We start from the raw sequence: 17,345 nt of genomic DNA, 5'->3' as shown, positions 1-17,345 counted from the left end.
TGCGAGCGATTATATATAAAGTATTCTGAAGGATGCTTACATGACATTATATAGAAACTGTCGCAAAATTATTACTATAACTATATAATAATATAAAATATTTAAATAGTATTATTACATTTCTGACGACTTATAATGTGAAAAAAAAAATATTTCAAAATATATTTATTCTGTATACCTCATAGTCGAAATGATGTTTGAATGATATAAATTGGTAAGTAAAATACATATAGGTAAAATTGTATTTTATTTTAGGTTTTCATGTTAGAGAATGTTATAATCTTTGGTGTTATTGAATGAATTGTGTTAATAAAATATTTTGAAAACAACTAATGTAAATTATGAATCCATTGTTTCACTTCATTCATTTTTTTTGTTTTGAAATCAATTTTATACCAACACATCATTTGGTTAAAGACGACATGAAGAACTACAAAAATCATGATCAGAACTACATGGTTTCACTATTTAGGTTAACCTAGAATTGGTGCAAAAACACTAAATTCCTCGTTTAGAAATTTTATTTCTACCTAAAAATTCATCAAACAAAAAGTGCATATTTAAACATTATCCTGAGTAAAAAATATGATAGGAATACACACCACACACTGGCACACACATCAACATAGACTTACATCAAACCAGATACTTGTTTTATAAAGTCTAAACTACACAAAAACTTTATTACTTTATTATACCTAAGCAGTACCTTTGTCAAGTAAGTATTTAGCCAAGAATGAAGACTTTATGGGCGCTACTTGCGCAAAGATTGAATGAATCCTACACACCTCACTTTAGGATTATTTTACATACACCTTTGTAGTACAAAAAATTAGGTTGATCTCAATCTAGATTCAAACTATCAACTAAAATTCTAATTCAGTTCAAACAAGTGTAACAACGCCACATTGAAAATGAATCTGACTGCATTTTGAAAAATAATACCTAGGAACACTAGCACCTACTCCCAAAGATCTTATTGCTCGCGTCAAGAAGACGCTCCGAAACGTGAGGAATAAATAGTAATAGGATGCTGCGAAGCCAGATGGTAGATCAATATTGCACTGACCTGACCTACAAGTAACAACCTAGTTTATAGGAGGCCGTCGCCGCAGTACCGCTAAAATAAGCATCGTCATAAAACATCATAGCTATTACGTCGCCGGCTGTAGTAATTATTTCCAGTTATTATAACTTTATGGTAGTTGATAACGATATCTGAAAAGTGACTGGTTTATTCAGGACTTTCAGCCGTGTATTGATTATAATTTTTGGCATGTAAAAATATGAAATAATAGAATGAATTGCTACATTTTATTTATTGCTATAGTTTTGGTTTACTATAAGGGAACTCGTGCTAATAAGGCAAGTATTCTGCAGTAAGAGTACCACATAAAATCGTGGCAAGGGTGTTATTCTATGCCACCCAATTCAATAAACAGATCATTGAATAAAAAAAACAAGCCGTACCTATATCATTTAATTACCTGCGTGTACCTACGTGATATATTATGATAAATACTGTCGAGATCGCGACGCGCTAACCATCAATCGGGACAGTCCCTTTGAATTTGGACGGATGGTTACTCTGGCTTGTGTGTGTAGTTGAGCGAGAGGCTGATAGAACTAAACAAATTGAATGAAAAGTTTATTGGTGGTCTGAAAACAAAAATGATAGGTACCTAACCTTTTCACCGCCAGAGTAATATTGAAAATCGGTGTTCCCCACGCCAAGCAATAAATTCCTTCGTTTATACCTACAAAATAATAGTCACGGGAAAAGTGTATATCGATAAAACTTCGATTAATTTTACGTGTTCTTATATTATGAGTAAAAATTGCATAAAAGTACCACAAAATTTTATTGAATTTCTCCCATGTGTCAACTTTACACTACTCAGTACTCATTACCCAAAAATAACAATGATATACACGAACAATTTGCATAAAAAAAGTACTTAATTCAAATATTTTATTCAAAAAGTCACAGCACTAATCCCAGTTGTGACGACACCTTTTGACGTTAAGAAACGCCACTGGCGTGGTCAGCGCTGCGATTTCAAATTTTGCCGCCTTATATTAGAGATGTACCAGTGTGGCAAGTCGGAGTGAAGTATAATATATCGTTACGTTTAATCATTCATCTGAATACGTTAAATTATAATCAATACTCAATTTTGCACAATTGTTTCGTACTCGTATCTTACGATTTTAATAAATGTAGAAATAAAATTTTCGTAATATTTTTCTAGTCTATAAAATTTATTTTGATGTAGTAACATGGAAACACAGTTTGAAAGAACTCTATGACTCGGTAAAATAAATATGTTTTGTGCTCTATGATTCGAAATGTCACTGTTATTCCGCGTACTACGAAAATATTTTGCTAATTATGTCTACTTCTAAAGATTCTCGTCCATGTTCACCAAGCCTACATCATCTTCTACACCTTCTAACACTCTCAACAGCTCTTCTGTCGTCATTTGACTTGAAGACATTTTTGTGGCGCAGATGGTGTACGAAAAATTTATTATACACAAGAATTTATGTACCTATTATTAATAACGTATTGCAACAACACTACGAGTGTCCAGCAGCGCGGGTGACGTCAGAGCGCGCCGTCTGATTCCGTCAGTGACGTACGAAGCACTGTAAGGGATTCCGCTAATAGAGATGCGCGAGAGTTGCCACAAAATGATCGATTTGCACTTATTTAGTCATGAGTTTATCACTAGATATGGTAGTTTTATTACATATTTAGGTTTGTATTGAATCTAATTTAAAACATATCAGACAAAAAATTTTTTTTTCAGAAAGGAGTGAAGTATTTCAATTTGTTTTCGAAATATTGCATAAAGTGTTTAGATTGTAGTCCTTTTCCTTGCACATCACTAGTTGACGCGTCTTCACGTCTGTGGCGTGGATTTGCGGGCTAAATTTATACATTTTGCATGATGATTTACTTTGTTTTTTTTTCAGGTACAACTGTCTAATTATTATATGTCTTTGTGTAATAATGTAATAAATATGTTTAGGTAATAATAACAGGAGAAAGAAAACACTTGAAACGTATTGTTGTATGTTTATTTTGAACTATAAAAAAGTGATATTTTTGACGTGCTATCACGTCGATGGCGTCGTGAGCGATTTTCAATTTTACGTCTCTTAACGTCCGTGGCGGTGAAAAGGCTAATCATGCAGACTACATTATTTGTGTCACTTTTTAGCTTGAAGAAAAAGTGCAAGAACTAGTAAAATATACAACAGCAACTTCTGTAATACCTTTAGACACAGACGACTTTGAGAACTATGTGAACTCCACGGCAAAAGATTATTCATTCGTGATTATGTTTGTTACGATGTCGCCTAAAAGAAAGTGTGATATTTGCCATAACTTGTATGATGAGTTCCTGATTCTAGCCAATTCGCTTTCATCTGAATATAGCAAGAAACTGTTTTTCGGTGTTCTTGATTATGATAATGCACCTGACATTATTGAAAGGGTAAGAGATTTATTTAGTTTCAATTGATTCGAGGCGCCCATAGCCAGTTACGCTCACCGGTCGGTAAACGATCTGTGGGTGAAGCAACCGTTGGCGCGGTCATTCCATAGATGGGTGACCGCATAGTGGTATTTGAACTGGGCGTCTCCGTGCTTCGGAGGGCACGTAAAAAGTCGGTCCCGGTTGTTGTCGATTAAGATAACAGTCGTTAAGTCACGTCAAAGGCCTTCGGGCGGCTTGAACAACTTTGACACTAGGTTGACCACTAACCATACGATAAGAAGAAGTTTCAATTTATCCATATTAACATGTTCATAACGTTCGTAAACATTTTTTATTTGAGTCAGGGTAGGCAGACAAACAAGGGTTTTCAAAGTTGATTTGCACATTCACTGACCTTTGTTTACGAAGCAAACACTAGCAATTGATAAGTTCCAAAAAGGATTGTCAAACGGCAATAACTAGTACCTAATTGAGTGCTGAATCTCTGGAGGCAACTCCGCTTGAGTTATCCCTCGCTGGAGACAGCAGAACACAAGTCATATTGCCTATTGCCTGTGTTCTGCTTTTCTGATAAAAGGACCAATATTGATCGTGATTTCAGCTGTTAACCATGTTGTTTTTATTTAGCTGGGTATAAGTAGAGTTCCTGACGTTAGGCTCTTCCCGGCTGAAGGAGATCCTACGCCTGATGATATCATGGACCTTCAACATTTAGGTCTAAACGCAGAAACTATTGCTAATTGGATACGTAAAAGGACAAAAATTCAGGTAGGTACTACACTACTCTCCTTTTGAGTAACCTATGATATAAGAAAGCAATAGGTACATAGCCTAATAATTATTTCTGTTTATCATTTGCAGATCAAAATAATCGAGCCTAAAAACTATGTCAAGATTACATTTGTCTCAATCTTAATAGGTGGTGTTCTCTACTATCTACGAAATAAACTAACATTCATCTACAACAAGCACTTTTGGGGTTTAGGCGCGTGCACCTTTTGCTTAGCAATGATTTCGGGGCATATGTGGTACCAAATCTCAAGCCCGCCGTTTTACCTGAAGAATAAAGATGGAAGTCCTGTGTATATTTACTACGGCGTTGGAATCCAATTAGGGACCGAGACATACATTGTTGCTGCCATGCGTATCCTTTAAATTTAGTATCAATTATGTGTAAGTGCTTGTTCACGTTGGAACTCGCGGGCGCGGTGGCGGTCGCGAGCGCGGGGACGTGGCGATTTGTGTTCACGTTGGCCGCCAGGCGGGCGTTTGGCTCAAACTGGCTCAAACTGGTTGATCTTACTTGACATCGCGAGTGGATCGCGCCCGCCACCGCTAGTTCGACGTGAACACACACGAACATCTTCACTTGTTTGATATTGGCGCGAGCCCGCCTCGCGGGCCGCGCGCGACGCCGCTAGCTCGCCCGCGACTTAGACCGCGCGAACGGTTTGTACGTGAACACTTCGGTACATCGCCATACGTTTGATATTTCGCGACCGCGCCCGCCACCGCGCCCGCGAGTCAACGTGAATGAGCACTAAGTTTTTTACACACAAAAAGTGTCTAGGTACCTACTTACCTTTGTAAACTTTGGGACTTGGGAGGCGAATTTAAACTGAAAGTAACATAAACCATTCATGTCTTCCTAAATGCTTTTCTTACAAAGTTTTTATCAGATGGAACAATCGTTGTAGGCATGATTTTAATGATAGAAGCAGCAGGTGGCACATGGAGCAAGAGATGGCGACAGTTTCAGACGGTCTTCGGTCTCTTCCTCATCTACATATCGTTCTCATCGCTTGTTGCCGTCTCCAGAGCAAAAGCTAATATGTAGATATTTTTGTACCTTTTAGTAAAATTTGCAGGCGTCAAAAAAAATTCTCGCCTGTGAGATGCCTGTGTATGAAACTCAAGCAATTTTGTAGTAAACAATTAGAAGTGTCATTTATTGGTAAATGCAGTATAATATATGTATTATTATTTCAATAATTAATAGTTCGCACCTACATATTACAAGCAGATTCAGTCAATCGTGTGTTATTATTTTTGTTAAATTCAATCCTATTTTTAAATTGTATTAATTTAATTTTTAAGACTTTGATCACTCATAAACTGTTGTTAGTAAATATTATTTTTTTCATACAGGGAAATATCTAAAATATTGTCATTCCTTGAATAAAAACATAACCACTTTCGTAAAAGCTTTTAAAGTACACGTCATTCATATAGATTTTGACATTTGTTTTGAGGTGGCAGAGCAAACGTCAAACTCGAATAGTTCAATTTAGATTTTACGGTGAATTTTACCAAAAAAATACAAAATGAAGCTGAAACTTTTATTGATATTTACTGTAATATTAACTTATTATCAGGGGGAGGCTCAAACTCGTGCAAAAGGGGCAAGTATTTATAGAATTTCATGTATTCAGACACCGGCATTGTGCACTTACATTATTGTGCTAATTCTTTGAATCAGGGACATAAATGTAGCGTGTTATGTGATATAGGAGCTCTATCTAGTCACCTGCTATGAGATAAGCATTTAATATCAGTTTTAAGCTAGTACCACGTTATATGTTTATTTAGCTGATTGTGTTTATTATAAACACAATATGACATGAATAACTTTTTAATCATTTGGTTGTTTATGAATGATTTACACCGCTGAAATATTCTTATGATCTGTAGTGTATCATAGAAATAAAAAGTAATAGATAAGTAGTCTTATTACTATATATATATATATTTCTGTCATTTTTCTACCTACTTGATTCCTACTTCTTATCAAAAGTTTAGTATGGTATTGTATTTACTATTATACTTTACTACATTAGCTGCAGTTGCTTCAGCATTTACCTGTCTCATTACTTCATTTCCATTTCACAATCAAGTTAAACTAACATTTTCTTTTATTACATTGCAGCTTGAAGAAAAAGTCCAACAACTGACAGACCTAACCACCAAAAAGTCAATTGTATCATTAAACCTAAACAAATTCAAGGAATATGTAAAATCCCCTCCACGAGACTACTCATTCATCGTTATGTTCACTGCCATGGCTCCGTCGAGGCGCTGTGCGATCTGCCAGCATGTGTACGATGAGTTCTTGATCGTAGCTAACTCATTCAGGTTCTCTCCAGCTTATAATAATAAGTTGTTCTTTGGTATGGTTGATTTTGATGAGGCTTCTGATATCTTCCAAGTGGTAAGTTTCTAATAATTTATATATAAATTCCTTGCATTATTACATTTAAAGAAATTCTTTTTTGGGTTCTTGAAATTTTGAAAACTAGGCACATTTAGTAGGTTATTTTTACTTTTTGTACCAATTCTCCATACAGTCATAAGTTATGAAGACACTCTTCTAAGTGTCATAGTTTTGTAATAGCTTCATAATAAAAATAAATGACAAGATAATCTCCTCATAAAAATAATGGTAATTACTAAAGTTTTTTATAATTTTTAGTTGAGGCTGAACACAGCCCCTGTGATAATGCACTTCCCAGCTAAAGGCAAGCCTAAACCTGCTGACTCTATGGACTTTGACAGAACTGGCATCCATGCTGAGGCTATTGCCAAGTGGATCCAAGATAGGACAGACGCCCAGGTAATAATTTAATGAGATTCATAAAAAGTTTTGCTGCATTCTTTACTTGTAACCAGTCATCAATTATTTTGATGCTTTTTAAAGCTCTGTTTGTGGTTAAAATAATTATAGCCTACACATTATATGCGCTGATCCACTGATATAACTTGATGTCGGCATTTGGGAACTCTATTTCAAAAGGATGATTTCGGCAACTCTGTAAACAGAAGATCACAGATGTTGTGCCGTCAACTAAGCTGTGTAGACTTCATAACATTCCTAATAATTGCCAATATTATTACTACCTAAATAACAATTTAATGAATGTCCCTCTCAAATATAGTTTATAATAAATTTTGTTATGTGTTCATTCCAGATCAGAATATTCCGTCCACCAAACTATTCTGGCGCAGTAGCGTTCTCTATGCTATTCATCTTAGTCGCTGGATTCCTCTACCTTCGTAGAAATAACCTGGAGTTCCTTTACAACAAGCAAATGTGGGCTGTTGCTGCAGTATTCTTCTGCTTTGCCATGGTGTCTGGGCAGATGTGGAACCAGATCAGAGGCCCGCCTTTCTTCCATAGGACTAAGAATGGACCAGTCTATATCAATGGCGGTTCTCATGGACAGTTTGTGTTGGAGAGCTATATTGTAGCTATTTTGAGTATCCTTTTTAAAATAAATACCAAATTAATTACTAAATACTCGGTAAAGTAAGTATTTAATGGTAATACTTAATACGATTTGCTATTCAAGCAATCGTTTACGATATTTACCAATGTTTTACAGCAAAAGCCTTGCAATTAGACCTAAATTTTTTTAGTTTACACCAAAGATATCTAGGTAGAAAGGTAAAAGATTTGAGAAAGGTGTTAACTACTAAATACCTTTCAAGAATACTCATACAATCAAAAAAATAATATACATACTAAACTTAAACTATTCTGTACAACTGGTGTTCCCCAAGGCACTATTCTAGGACCAACACACGCGTTCTTTTTTCTCTAGTTTCCTTAACTCCTTTCTTCAGATGGAGCGGTAGTAGTAGGTATGATCCTCATGATTGAAGCGGCAGGTGGTATCAAGAGCGATGTGGCGCGCGTGCAGTCTGAAGGCAAGCGGAGACGGTTCCAGTCTGTAGTAGGATTGGTGCTAGTTTGTGTATTCTTCTCTCTGCTTCTGTCCGTTTTCAGGGCTAAGACGCAGGGGTATCCTTATAGGTATGTATTTAAGTATTACATTTTTCTAATAAAGATATTGAAGGTAGATGAAGGGTTAGGTTTCATTACTTTGAATCTCTTTATGATTTAAATGATTTAAAGTCCAGATTAACTTGGACTGCCTGTGATATTGTGTAGAAAATAACTCGTAAAGCCGATCGCAATCATTTAGTGTACCCGAAAGTGCTTTTCACTTTTCGCTACAATCAGTCCCGTGTATTAAGAGGCGACCTTGTTACCATTTACCAATCACGTTATCAAACTCTGGGCTACTTTGCAATTAATATAGGAACAGCGCAGAGTAGACTATATTTACTTAACCGTAACTAATGTAATTGTTGCTTCTTTCTTTTTACAGCTTCCTATTCAAGTAAGGAGTGTAATCGAATAGCAGTAATGGCCGAAGAGTGAGACTAGAACATAAATGTGTGTGTGCAATTGTTTTGTGTTGGTGTATTCGTTGCTCATTGGTCAATAAATTGTTTCTATTTATTACAACTTGTTTATTTAAAAAACGTTAAACAGTCTAACTTGTTTTTGTCGTCCGTTTGTCATTTTTTACAGCTTAACTGATTTGAATACAATTGGTCACAGTAATAGATTTCCGGAGCTAATATTCTCACATAAAAAAATATTACCGCGGAGCCGTAAGCATAAGCTAGTTGTCTCATATTTTATTGTTTTTCGGTTGGGTAACTGCTTTGTGGAGGCCAAAAAAGGTAACGTAATTAACTACACACGAAAAAACAAAACATATCATTAATATAAAAAAATAAACTTTAATTTATCAACACATACAATAAATGCTATGAGTATATTTCTTCATTAATTATACCGAAGGCCGCACTTGGTTGTAATTAAATATTAATTTCCATAAAATAAATAAATGCTCAGTCTTGTAAAATGTGGGTATTCATAACAAACGCGGGAACACTGCGAATCGGTTTGTAGGGTAGTTGTCGAAAGTTTTCTTGTACCATTCGTGAGCTTGAATTGACGTTTGAATCTGAAAAAGGAAACAAAATATATTATTTACTGTAGGTACTTTACAATATATCGGTTTTTTTGTCAAATTACATTGCCACATTGCGTAATTGCGAGGGAAAGATTTCGTTAAATGACATGGCGTAGTTCGCACGTTTATAATGGCCTGACAATAACGATCTTTATAAGCGTTTCTAGTAAAAAAGTAATTTCGGCCATCATTAATAACCGCGGTACTCAGTCTTATGTTCCGTATTCTTTTGTTAATGCAAAATTTATCATCACTAATACCCAAATATGGTGCTTGTATTGTTGTAATTGATAGACACCCATATTTGCTTCTTACAAAACACATAATTACGAAACATCAATTGCAGAAACCGGTAGCTAGGCTATAAACTTCACAACAATCTACAATCAATCTTTGTAAACGGCCACGATTTGTATAATTTGATTAACGATGACCGACGCTTGCTTAATCCTGTAATGATAGACCAAGACTGTAAAAAGAAACATTGTTAATTTTCAAAGAGTAAAATGGAAATTGGTAAAAGCGTAATAACTGACGATTGACCTAAAATCATGTGTATATGTACTAGGGGTCGAGCCTATTGCCATATTTGCCGGCCAGCATGTCACCAAACTGCGGGTTATAATCGAGAAATATTCTTTTAAAGTTAGAAAAGACGAACAGCACGGGAATCGAACACGAGACTGAAGATCAACAGACGGATACACTACCGACCGCGCCACAGATTCAAACATAAAAAAAAATAAAACATCAACTACATACCTGATTCCCAAGCACCCACAAATAAATACACAAAAACGTCCTAGTCGGGACCAGCATCAGGAGTAAAGTGTACATTATAATCTCACACATTCTATGAGGGCTCGAGACATGGTTGAACATTCTCCCATGAGGAGTGCCATGGTCCTCCGTCACCACAGCCCCTGACTTCTTGTCTTTGCGGAGGTTCGCGAATATGATATTAGTTTGGTATTGCTCGTACCATGCGCGAAGGAATACTACGGTACATGGAACAGCTAGGACTGTAGTGTATGTGTCGTTCCAAGATATTTGTTGAAGGGTTTGGTGACCTGAAATGTGTAAATAAGTGTGTTTTAACTTTAGGATAAATGATTTGTTGGGTATTTCCTTTAAATTAAAGTCATATACTTCGAAATAGCTTTGCTTTTTGAAGATTATTAAGTTGATTATGGGCGATTTATTTCTACTTTATTTACTGAAATTAATTTTGTCTTTAGCAGAACAGGATTGAAGAATGTAGAGCAGAGTGGGTCTTATAAGATCCCAGTAAAGAACCAGTTCCTTTACAATATAACTACAGTTACTTCAGTATAACCAGCAAGTAACGCCAGCTAGCGCCGCAAATTAAGTCAACAACTACCTAGATACTCATTTATTGACAGTTTCAATTGCAATAATTGCTGCAGTTTTTACTCTTTTCTATACATACAATAGAGTTTTAACTCTACCTACCACAGAACAAGGGTGCTTGTCCCACAACAGTGACGATACATCCAAAGTAATGTACAATTCCCGCCAAATAATGACTTAGGTTCATCTTGCTGGACTTAGCAAACACTTGCAAGTAGTATGTCTCGTAGAACCTCCTTATACATTGTATTGTGAGGAGAGACATTGCCAGAACTGCCGCTGTTACTGACACTGGAAGAAGAAAAGAAAAGATTAACTAAAGACTCTTTGATTGGGAATAGGTAGGTACTGAGTATCTGCCAAATTGCACATTTCCTGCAATTCAAAGAGCTCAAATAAACTGGTTTACTTAGCTTTATTTACTGTAAAAGCCTGTTACATGACACAATTTATTAATGTGAATAAAGTATAAGGAATTCATAGGAATTGGGAAAAGTTTTGTTCTTTGGTTTTCACCTACCCTATTTATAATAGGTAGTAGTAGTTTACTTAAGAACACGTAAAAATATTCTGCCATTTTAAATCAAGTTTTTAAAAAGTCATTGTACCTATCTATACAGGGGTTTTTTAATCAGGGGTTACAAAGCGTTAACTAATAAGACAGCTAATAAATAACATTTAAAAGAAGGGTTCAATGCAAACGTAATTAATGAAAAATGCCAAGGAGTTTTATTGCATAACATTTAATATTATGATACCTAATTTAAAATAGATGCACTATCTAAATTATTAATTTAACCTTGCATTAAAGTGCACTATGCAGGTGCATTTTTAGTTCAAAATAAATTAAATCAATAATATTGAAATAAGGATTAGTGTTAAATTTCTATCAAAAGTAAGTCTCTCTTTAATTTTGGCAAGATCCTTTAAACAGGGTGGAAAATAAATGGGCAAGTGAGGGAAAAACTACTTTAAATATTGAAGATACCTTAATTCACTGAAAGGAAACTTACTAAAACAAATTTAACTGCATTCAAAAATGATAATGTTAAAAACTATTTTAGAATTCAAAACAAACCTAATACAAACTATGAAACATGATTATTTGTATATGGATACTCTTTGAGTATCTCGCATAGGCCTTTTCAGCCACGAAGGAAAGTGCATGAATTCTACCTGACGCCACCTTAATCATCTGCAATAGATGTATTCAGGCCAATGATTATGATGACTCTTTGAGTATGACTTTCTAGTGTAACAGTCAGACAGTGTTGTTTCTTTTAATAATATTATAAGTATTTGTACACATGTAACAAAACAAAATGTTTTGCAGTTGACTCACTTAAGAGGGCCTCTTGCAGAATAGATTATATGTGGATTGAATACTAATGCTTGTATAATATTTAAATGTATATTTGTTCTTTGTTAAAACAGCTTGTTTTAACTTAACAGAATGATTATTGGGCGACCTATAGGTAATAATAGTATGTCTTTGAAACTCATCATCAGGTCTTTTTCAGGATAAAATGGATTGGATGGTTTTTTAAAAATAAAAAGACATATATTGAACTAGGTAGATTATACCCAAGCAATGCATATCTATAAAAAAGAAATCAAAAATCTATTGAATGAAAAAAAATGTATGCAGGGTTTTTTGAGTCACCTTTCCTCAATAATTACCTATTATAATTTATTCATATACCAACATGTAATGCGTTATTTCAATGAAACATTGACTGGTACTAAAGTTTTAAACAAATTTCCTTATTGGAATGCTACTAGATATTAATAAAAAACTCAGCAATGGAAAGTAAATAATGTGAAAAATATTATTTAATAAACTAAAGGCATTGATAAATCACTTCTAATATACAGGATACCTGCAGATCAGTCCTTTTAGTTTGTTATGTTCTTGACATAAATGTTAAAGTGAAAGGACTAAGTCTAGTCTATCTACACAGACTTTTATAATTACTGTAAGACCTAGATCTAATAATAAATAATTAGCTACACTAGCTACCGAATTATAAACATTATTCACTCACCTGAAGGTTCATTTTCCTGTAGCAGCACCTTCAACACGATATGCACCGGGTAGCTCACAGTAACACCTAAGTAATATACTAAGCACATATACGACAATGTCGCAAGACTAAGCAAAGACGAGAATAAGTAAAAATGTCTGTAATAAGCCTTTGGTATCTCGATAACTTGAAGATAGTTGGCCTCAGACCCTTGGTATGCGAAGCTCCCATACCTGTACCCCTTAATAATAAACGCTGGCACATAATTCTCCCAATTATTTATAATAACACCGGTAAATGTAGCCGCGAATGCTAAATTTAAGAAGATAAAGTCTATCACGTTAATATCCAAGTCGTCCATTTTAGTAACTTAAAGTATAGAGTTAACGGAACTAGTTGTGTACCTAAACACTTCTAAGAAACGAATACACAATCCAACGGGACTTTGAATCATTTTACTTTCGGTTTCGTTCTACAAGTCCACTTTTAAGATATTCTGACAATTTTCTTGGTTAATGACAGGTGAGGGATACCACTTTGTGGTTGTATTATCCATTAATTAAGACATTACGGTTTGATTAATACATAAGTCCGTCAAACCATAATTGACTGTATCTGTAATAACTTTTAAATTAAATAAATATCCACGATTCGAGCTTTGGTTTCCAATGATTAGCTAATAAGATGTTTTGATTAATATTCATATGATATAAAAAGTCCACACTTTGGAGTATTGCCCCAAATGTTGTTGTTGGCAACACTGTTTTAATAAACGTCGTCATGACAGTTGTCACACGTAGTTTTGTAATTGAGACAACGTCTTTTGAGACTTAAATTTTGCGAAAAAGATTTCAATTATGATTTGAACACTATTATTTAAGCGTTTTTTCGGTATTCTGTGAAGCCAAAAGACATCGTTGGTGACATTAATTTATTTATGTTTAATCTTAAGCGGCAACATGTTTATGACGGAGCTATACGAAACCCGGTATCAGGGCAAATCTTCGTGTCGGGTATGATGAGAAAGTCTTCAAGTACCAAGTGTGAGTTCCGATTGCACCTTGCAGCTGTAAAAATATAAATGTTAAGTAAAAATGGGAAAGTTAAACAGTACATATTATTTAGGAATATGAGGTTTAAAATTATACCTGATTGCTGAAAACCCACACGAATAGGAAAAAATACGTCTTTGTTTGCATTACAAGTGCTAGACTTAGGTAGACGGCTATTTCGGTCAGTCTATGGGGACTAGAGATAAAGTTGAACAGTCTTCCGTACGGCACTTTATATTCATCTGTTACAACGTTCTCTACTTCTTTGCTCTTCCGAAGATTGGCTAATATTACGTTTGACTTATGTTGTTCATATGACGCCCAGAGGAACAGACAGATGCTGGGTACAAGGACTACAAATGTTTGTTTGTCGGTCCATATTATATCCTTCCTTGATAGGCTTCCTAGAAATAGAATAAAAAAATGGTAAAAACGGGTTTCTAAGTCTTCTGGATTTTGTTGTTAATAATTATCTACAGATGAATAATAATTTTGTATTTTTCTTACCACAAAACAACGGGCTGGATCCAATGATAGAAAAAACAGAAATTGTGTAATGTACGATCCCCATGGCGAAATGTATGACATTCATGACGCTGCCTTCAGAGAATACTTGCAGAAACAATGTCTCATGGAGACGTCTTGTACATTGTATGGTTAACATTATCATTGCTAATAAAGACGCCATTACGCTTACTGAAAAAAAATAACCGCTTTTTTATTTTCTCTCTTTCCATTCCATTTCCATTTGGAAGTTCACGATAGTTTATTCCTTCGTAGTACCAAGATACTGTGCTAGATGGCGGTTTACTTAATCACGTTTTGAATAATAATAACACTGTTTAATTTCCTATTGATTTAAATACATATTATAAGATTAAAATCTAATAATCAGTTACATACTAATAGAAATAATTAACAATACTGCGTAAATCAGCATTGTATTCATAATAAATCGAAAGAGAAAAATAAATATAAATAGCGCACTCGCCACTGTCCTTTGCAACGCGGCTTGTAACATAAAAAACAATTAATTATCCAGTAGGCCAATCCATTACATGCATTTTAACACTTAAGCACAAGTAAAATGCGTGCAAATTGAAATTGAAGTCTCCAAACAAAACAGAATTCTATTTTTACGTCATATTTTTTTGTACAGTAGCTCTACCATGAGTTGGCAACTATAGTCTCCCGCAGACACTGTAGTTAAAAAAATGTATGAAAACTCGAACAGCGCCTCTAGCGGATAGTTAAGGTACCAACATTGCTACCATGAGTTGCCATAGTTAGTAACGTGTAGTTAAATTAAACAACAGTAAATGTAGATTGGCTTTGTCGTTCATTCTTTCCGTACGATAATGGTACCATGAGTTACGAATTTGACAGATGCTGTAGTAACGAACTATTACTATAGTAGTTACGGCACTCACCGACTTTTAGCTTCGTGAGAGCGTATTGTTTTACAAATTATTGAAGTTATTTTCCATTAAAAAATGTTCGATAGAACAAATATTGGTTGTGATATGTTTGAAAGTGCTGCATTCAAAGATGAACGACGTGAACAAAGACATTTCAAAGTGGTATGCGGGAATTAAGTGTAAATCCCGTCAATCTCTCAATAATTGTAAAACAAAGTTTAAAAACTATATCGACTAACAAAGAAGTGTTTATAGAATTTTGTGATTTATTATGTCAACACACGGGTTTAAAATCATCTCAAAGAGTTTCATTAGCATCAAAGGTAAGCCTGTTAAGCTTACCTTTGATTTGTATGTATGTATTTGTATCAGTGTATTGTTGGGGAGGCGAACCATTTTTCCCCCAGAGGCCACAAGGGTGATCATTGTAAAAGTTACTTCAGCTTTAAACCATGCAGTTTTTGCAAACATGTTCATAAAGTTTCCTAGGACGCGGCTGGAAAGAGGATTATTTAAACAAAGATGAAAATAAAATTAGTTGTTAATTAGAATCCTTGCACTAGCACTAAAACGATACTGAGGTGTTTTCTTTTGTCCCCGGCTGACAATAAACAAAAAGCAATAACACAAAATCAAAAATACACGAAAACGTCCCAAATTATAATGTAAGCGACGACTTCTTATTTTTGTTGGTTAATACTACCATATCAATTTGAAACGTGTGTCGTATTTTCTCTCTGTCTGTCTTATGTGAATAGAAGGAGATAGAACTACAACACTCAAGCTTAGTCAAGTTACAGATTGAATGTTGACATTATGTCGCAAAACCACAGATTAAAAATCTTACTACGAATGATATAGTTTTAACTATAACGAGAGTAGTTAACGTCAAAACAACTCATGGTACGAACATTTAAGCCCACTGTTGTAGTTGCGTTCTCACGTTAACTACTCTAGTTAAGTAAGATGATTTAACTACGCCAACTCATGGTAGAGCTACTGTATTTTACGTCAATATAGCATATTATTATCTAACGAATTGAGGAATGGTAATGTCATTAATGACATGAATTCATCATGAGCGGGTCAGTTTTAGGGCCTTCTTTATCTTCGTCATTCTTATTTAATACCCACTTGGCGCAAGTGTAGGTAGACCTTAGCCGATGACGGCGATGTTTGTCAAGGTGGCTAATCGACAGAGCGCAATAGCTTTGGGCTTTGAGCAACAGATTGTTTTAAAAAAATACACTTTACTTTACACATATTTTCTTGTCTATACAAAAAAATATAGATTAGACTCACCTGGTTGTTGGTTCTCCATAACCCAATCCACAATTTCCCTCACAAGCCAATGCACATTATTGTCAAAGAAATGCACCATTACCATATAACCTAAACAAGTCCAACATAAAGCACACGCGTACATGTACATTTGTCTGAAAGACGACTTTGGTATCTCGATAAAATTGAGGCAGTTAGCATCATCTCCTTTGTAGCCAATCTGTCCATAAAATGCAGCTTTGTGGACCACAGCCGGGACATGCTTCTCGTAATAATTTAACCAGCAACCGATAAATGTAATGAAAACAGTGAAAAATATCAGAGTAACATCAAATGCGTGCAGACACATGTTGAAAACTTGAGTTCCGAAATTCTATTCACTTTATATAAAGGGCTTTTTGTGTGGAGTTTTTATTCACGTTTCTTCACGAGTGCATATTTAATGGTTTGCAGGAGTAATACTTCATTTTATCATCATTAAACGGGCGTCACACCGACATTTTTGCAGATTTCTGTTTTGTTTGCTTGTCACTTTGAAGGACCTTTACTGTGAGTTTTTTGGTAAATCCATGGATTGATGTATTTATTATGCTAGGTGGGTGAGTATAAAAGAATTGTTAACCGGTATTACTACATATTTTGAATTTATTATTGGTATATTTTATTGTATGAGGAATGGGATGGAGTGGTGGCGTGTCACCATTTTGAAATGCTTTTTGTGATTGAGAAAGTGCGTCGAGTGGTCAAATTTTCTATTTTTTTTTTCTGAGGTGTTATTGTTTATGGAAGTCTGACATAGGTTGGTATCAAGAACAACGTGTATCAAAGACAAACTTAACCTACTTTGTATAAAAATATAATTTCGCAG

General features: G+C 34.8%; 4 protein-coding genes across 5 annotated transcripts; 2 read left to right on the top strand and 2 right to left on the bottom strand.

The window, feature by feature from the left end:
* Nucleotides 1–112: 112 nt before the first annotated feature.
* Nucleotides 113–5,539, top strand: LOC142974253 (dolichyl-diphosphooligosaccharide--protein glycosyltransferase subunit TUSC3-like). Of its 2 annotated transcripts, none has more exons than XM_076116449.1 (5): nucleotides 113–1,365; nucleotides 3,228–3,503; nucleotides 4,134–4,274; nucleotides 4,368–4,650; nucleotides 5,186–5,539. In XM_076116449.1, the coding sequence occupies exons 1-5, from the start codon at nucleotides 1,300–1,302 to the stop codon at nucleotides 5,341–5,343; spliced, it is 924 nt and encodes a 307-aa protein (XP_075972564.1). In that variant the 5' UTR covers nucleotides 113–1,299; the 3' UTR covers nucleotides 5,344–5,539. The 2 variants fall into 2 exon arrangements, with proteins under 2 accessions (XP_075972564.1, XP_075972565.1); XM_076116450.1 differs by lacking the exon at nucleotides 113–1,365 and adding an exon at nucleotides 1,407–3,077.
* Nucleotides 5,540–5,736: 197 nt separating this feature from the next.
* Nucleotides 5,737–8,808, top strand: Ostgamma (oligosaccharide transferase gamma subunit). Its single transcript, XM_076116448.1, has 6 exons — nucleotides 5,737–5,908; nucleotides 6,433–6,714; nucleotides 6,976–7,116; nucleotides 7,472–7,760; nucleotides 8,127–8,316; nucleotides 8,675–8,808. Exons 1-6 carry the CDS (start codon nucleotides 5,831–5,833, stop codon nucleotides 8,688–8,690), a joined length of 996 nt encoding a protein of 331 aa, XP_075972563.1. The 5' UTR covers nucleotides 5,737–5,830; the 3' UTR covers nucleotides 8,691–8,808.
* A 264-nt stretch (nucleotides 8,809–9,072) lies between these two features.
* On the bottom strand, nucleotides 9,073–13,240 carry LOC142974251 (polyprenal reductase). Its single transcript, XM_076116445.1, has 4 exons — nucleotides 12,748–13,240; nucleotides 10,805–10,993; nucleotides 10,094–10,401; nucleotides 9,073–9,322 (listed from the first exon to the last, which is right to left on the bottom strand). The coding sequence occupies exons 1-4, from the start codon at nucleotides 13,085–13,087 to the stop codon at nucleotides 9,230–9,232; spliced, it is 930 nt and encodes a 309-aa protein (XP_075972560.1). The 5' UTR covers nucleotides 13,088–13,240; the 3' UTR covers nucleotides 9,073–9,229.
* Nucleotides 13,241–13,647: 407 nt separating this feature from the next.
* Nucleotides 13,648–17,211, bottom strand: LOC142974250 (polyprenal reductase-like). Its single transcript, XM_076116444.1, has 4 exons — nucleotides 16,499–17,211; nucleotides 14,286–14,474; nucleotides 13,875–14,182; nucleotides 13,648–13,793 (listed from the first exon to the last, which is right to left on the bottom strand). Exons 1-4 carry the CDS (start codon nucleotides 16,824–16,826, stop codon nucleotides 13,701–13,703), a joined length of 918 nt encoding a protein of 305 aa, XP_075972559.1. The 5' UTR covers nucleotides 16,827–17,211; the 3' UTR covers nucleotides 13,648–13,700.
* Nucleotides 17,212–17,345: the final 134 nt, after the last annotated feature.

Source organism: Anticarsia gemmatalis, chromosome 7, assembly GCF_050436995.1.
Source record: "Anticarsia gemmatalis isolate Benzon Research Colony breed Stoneville strain chromosome 7, ilAntGemm2 primary, whole genome shotgun sequence".
Classification (NCBI taxonomy): Eukaryota; Metazoa; Arthropoda; class Insecta; order Lepidoptera; family Erebidae; genus Anticarsia; species Anticarsia gemmatalis.
The sequence above is the reverse complement of the archived record's forward strand: the minus strand, read 5'-3'. Positions and strand labels throughout refer to the sequence as shown.

What these genes read in the sequence shown, in the direction of transcription:
- LOC142974253 (XM_076116449.1), top strand. Translation starts at nt 1,300, where the DNA reads ATGAATTGCTACATTTTATTTATTGCTATAGTTTTGGTTTACTATAAG. An exon ending in GTAAAAGGACAAAAATTCAG is followed by an intron (nt 4,275 to 4,367) that starts GTAGGTACTACA and finishes TATCATTTGCAG; the next exon opens with ATCAAAATAATCGAGCCTAA. An exon ending in ATACATTGTTGCTGCCATGC is followed by an intron (nt 4,651 to 5,185) that starts GTATCCTTTAAA and finishes AGTTTTTATCAG; the next exon opens with ATGGAACAATCGTTGTAGGC.
- Ostgamma (XM_076116448.1), top strand. Translation starts at nt 5,831, where the DNA reads ATGAAGCTGAAACTTTTATTGATATTTACTGTAATATTAACTTATTAT. An exon ending in CTTCTGATATCTTCCAAGTG is followed by an intron (nt 6,715 to 6,975) that starts GTAAGTTTCTAA and finishes TATAATTTTTAG; the next exon opens with TTGAGGCTGAACACAGCCCC. An exon ending in CTATATTGTAGCTATTTTGA is followed by an intron (nt 7,761 to 8,126) that starts GTATCCTTTTTA and finishes TCCTTTCTTCAG; the next exon opens with ATGGAGCGGTAGTAGTAGGT.
- LOC142974251 (XM_076116445.1), bottom strand. Translation starts at nt 13,087, where the DNA reads ATGGACGACTTGGATATTAACGTGATAGACTTTATCTTCTTAAATTTA. An exon ending in ACAGGAAAATGAACCTTCAG is followed by an intron (nt 10,994 to 12,747) that starts GTGAGTGAATAA and finishes TTCTTCTTCCAG; the next exon opens with TGTCAGTAACAGCGGCAGTT. An exon ending in TGTGGGTGCTTGGGAATCAG is followed by an intron (nt 9,323 to 10,093) that starts GTATGTAGTTGA and finishes TTCCTTTTTCAG; the next exon opens with ATTCAAACGTCAATTCAAGC.
- LOC142974250 (XM_076116444.1), bottom strand. Translation starts at nt 16,826, where the DNA reads ATGTGTCTGCACGCATTTGATGTTACTCTGATATTTTTCACTGTTTTC. An exon ending in ATCCAGCCCGTTGTTTTGTG is followed by an intron (nt 14,183 to 14,285) that starts GTAAGAAAAATA and finishes TTCTATTTCTAG; the next exon opens with GAAGCCTATCAAGGAAGGAT. An exon ending in TGTGGGTTTTCAGCAATCAG is followed by an intron (nt 13,794 to 13,874) that starts GTATAATTTTAA and finishes ATATTTTTACAG; the next exon opens with CTGCAAGGTGCAATCGGAAC.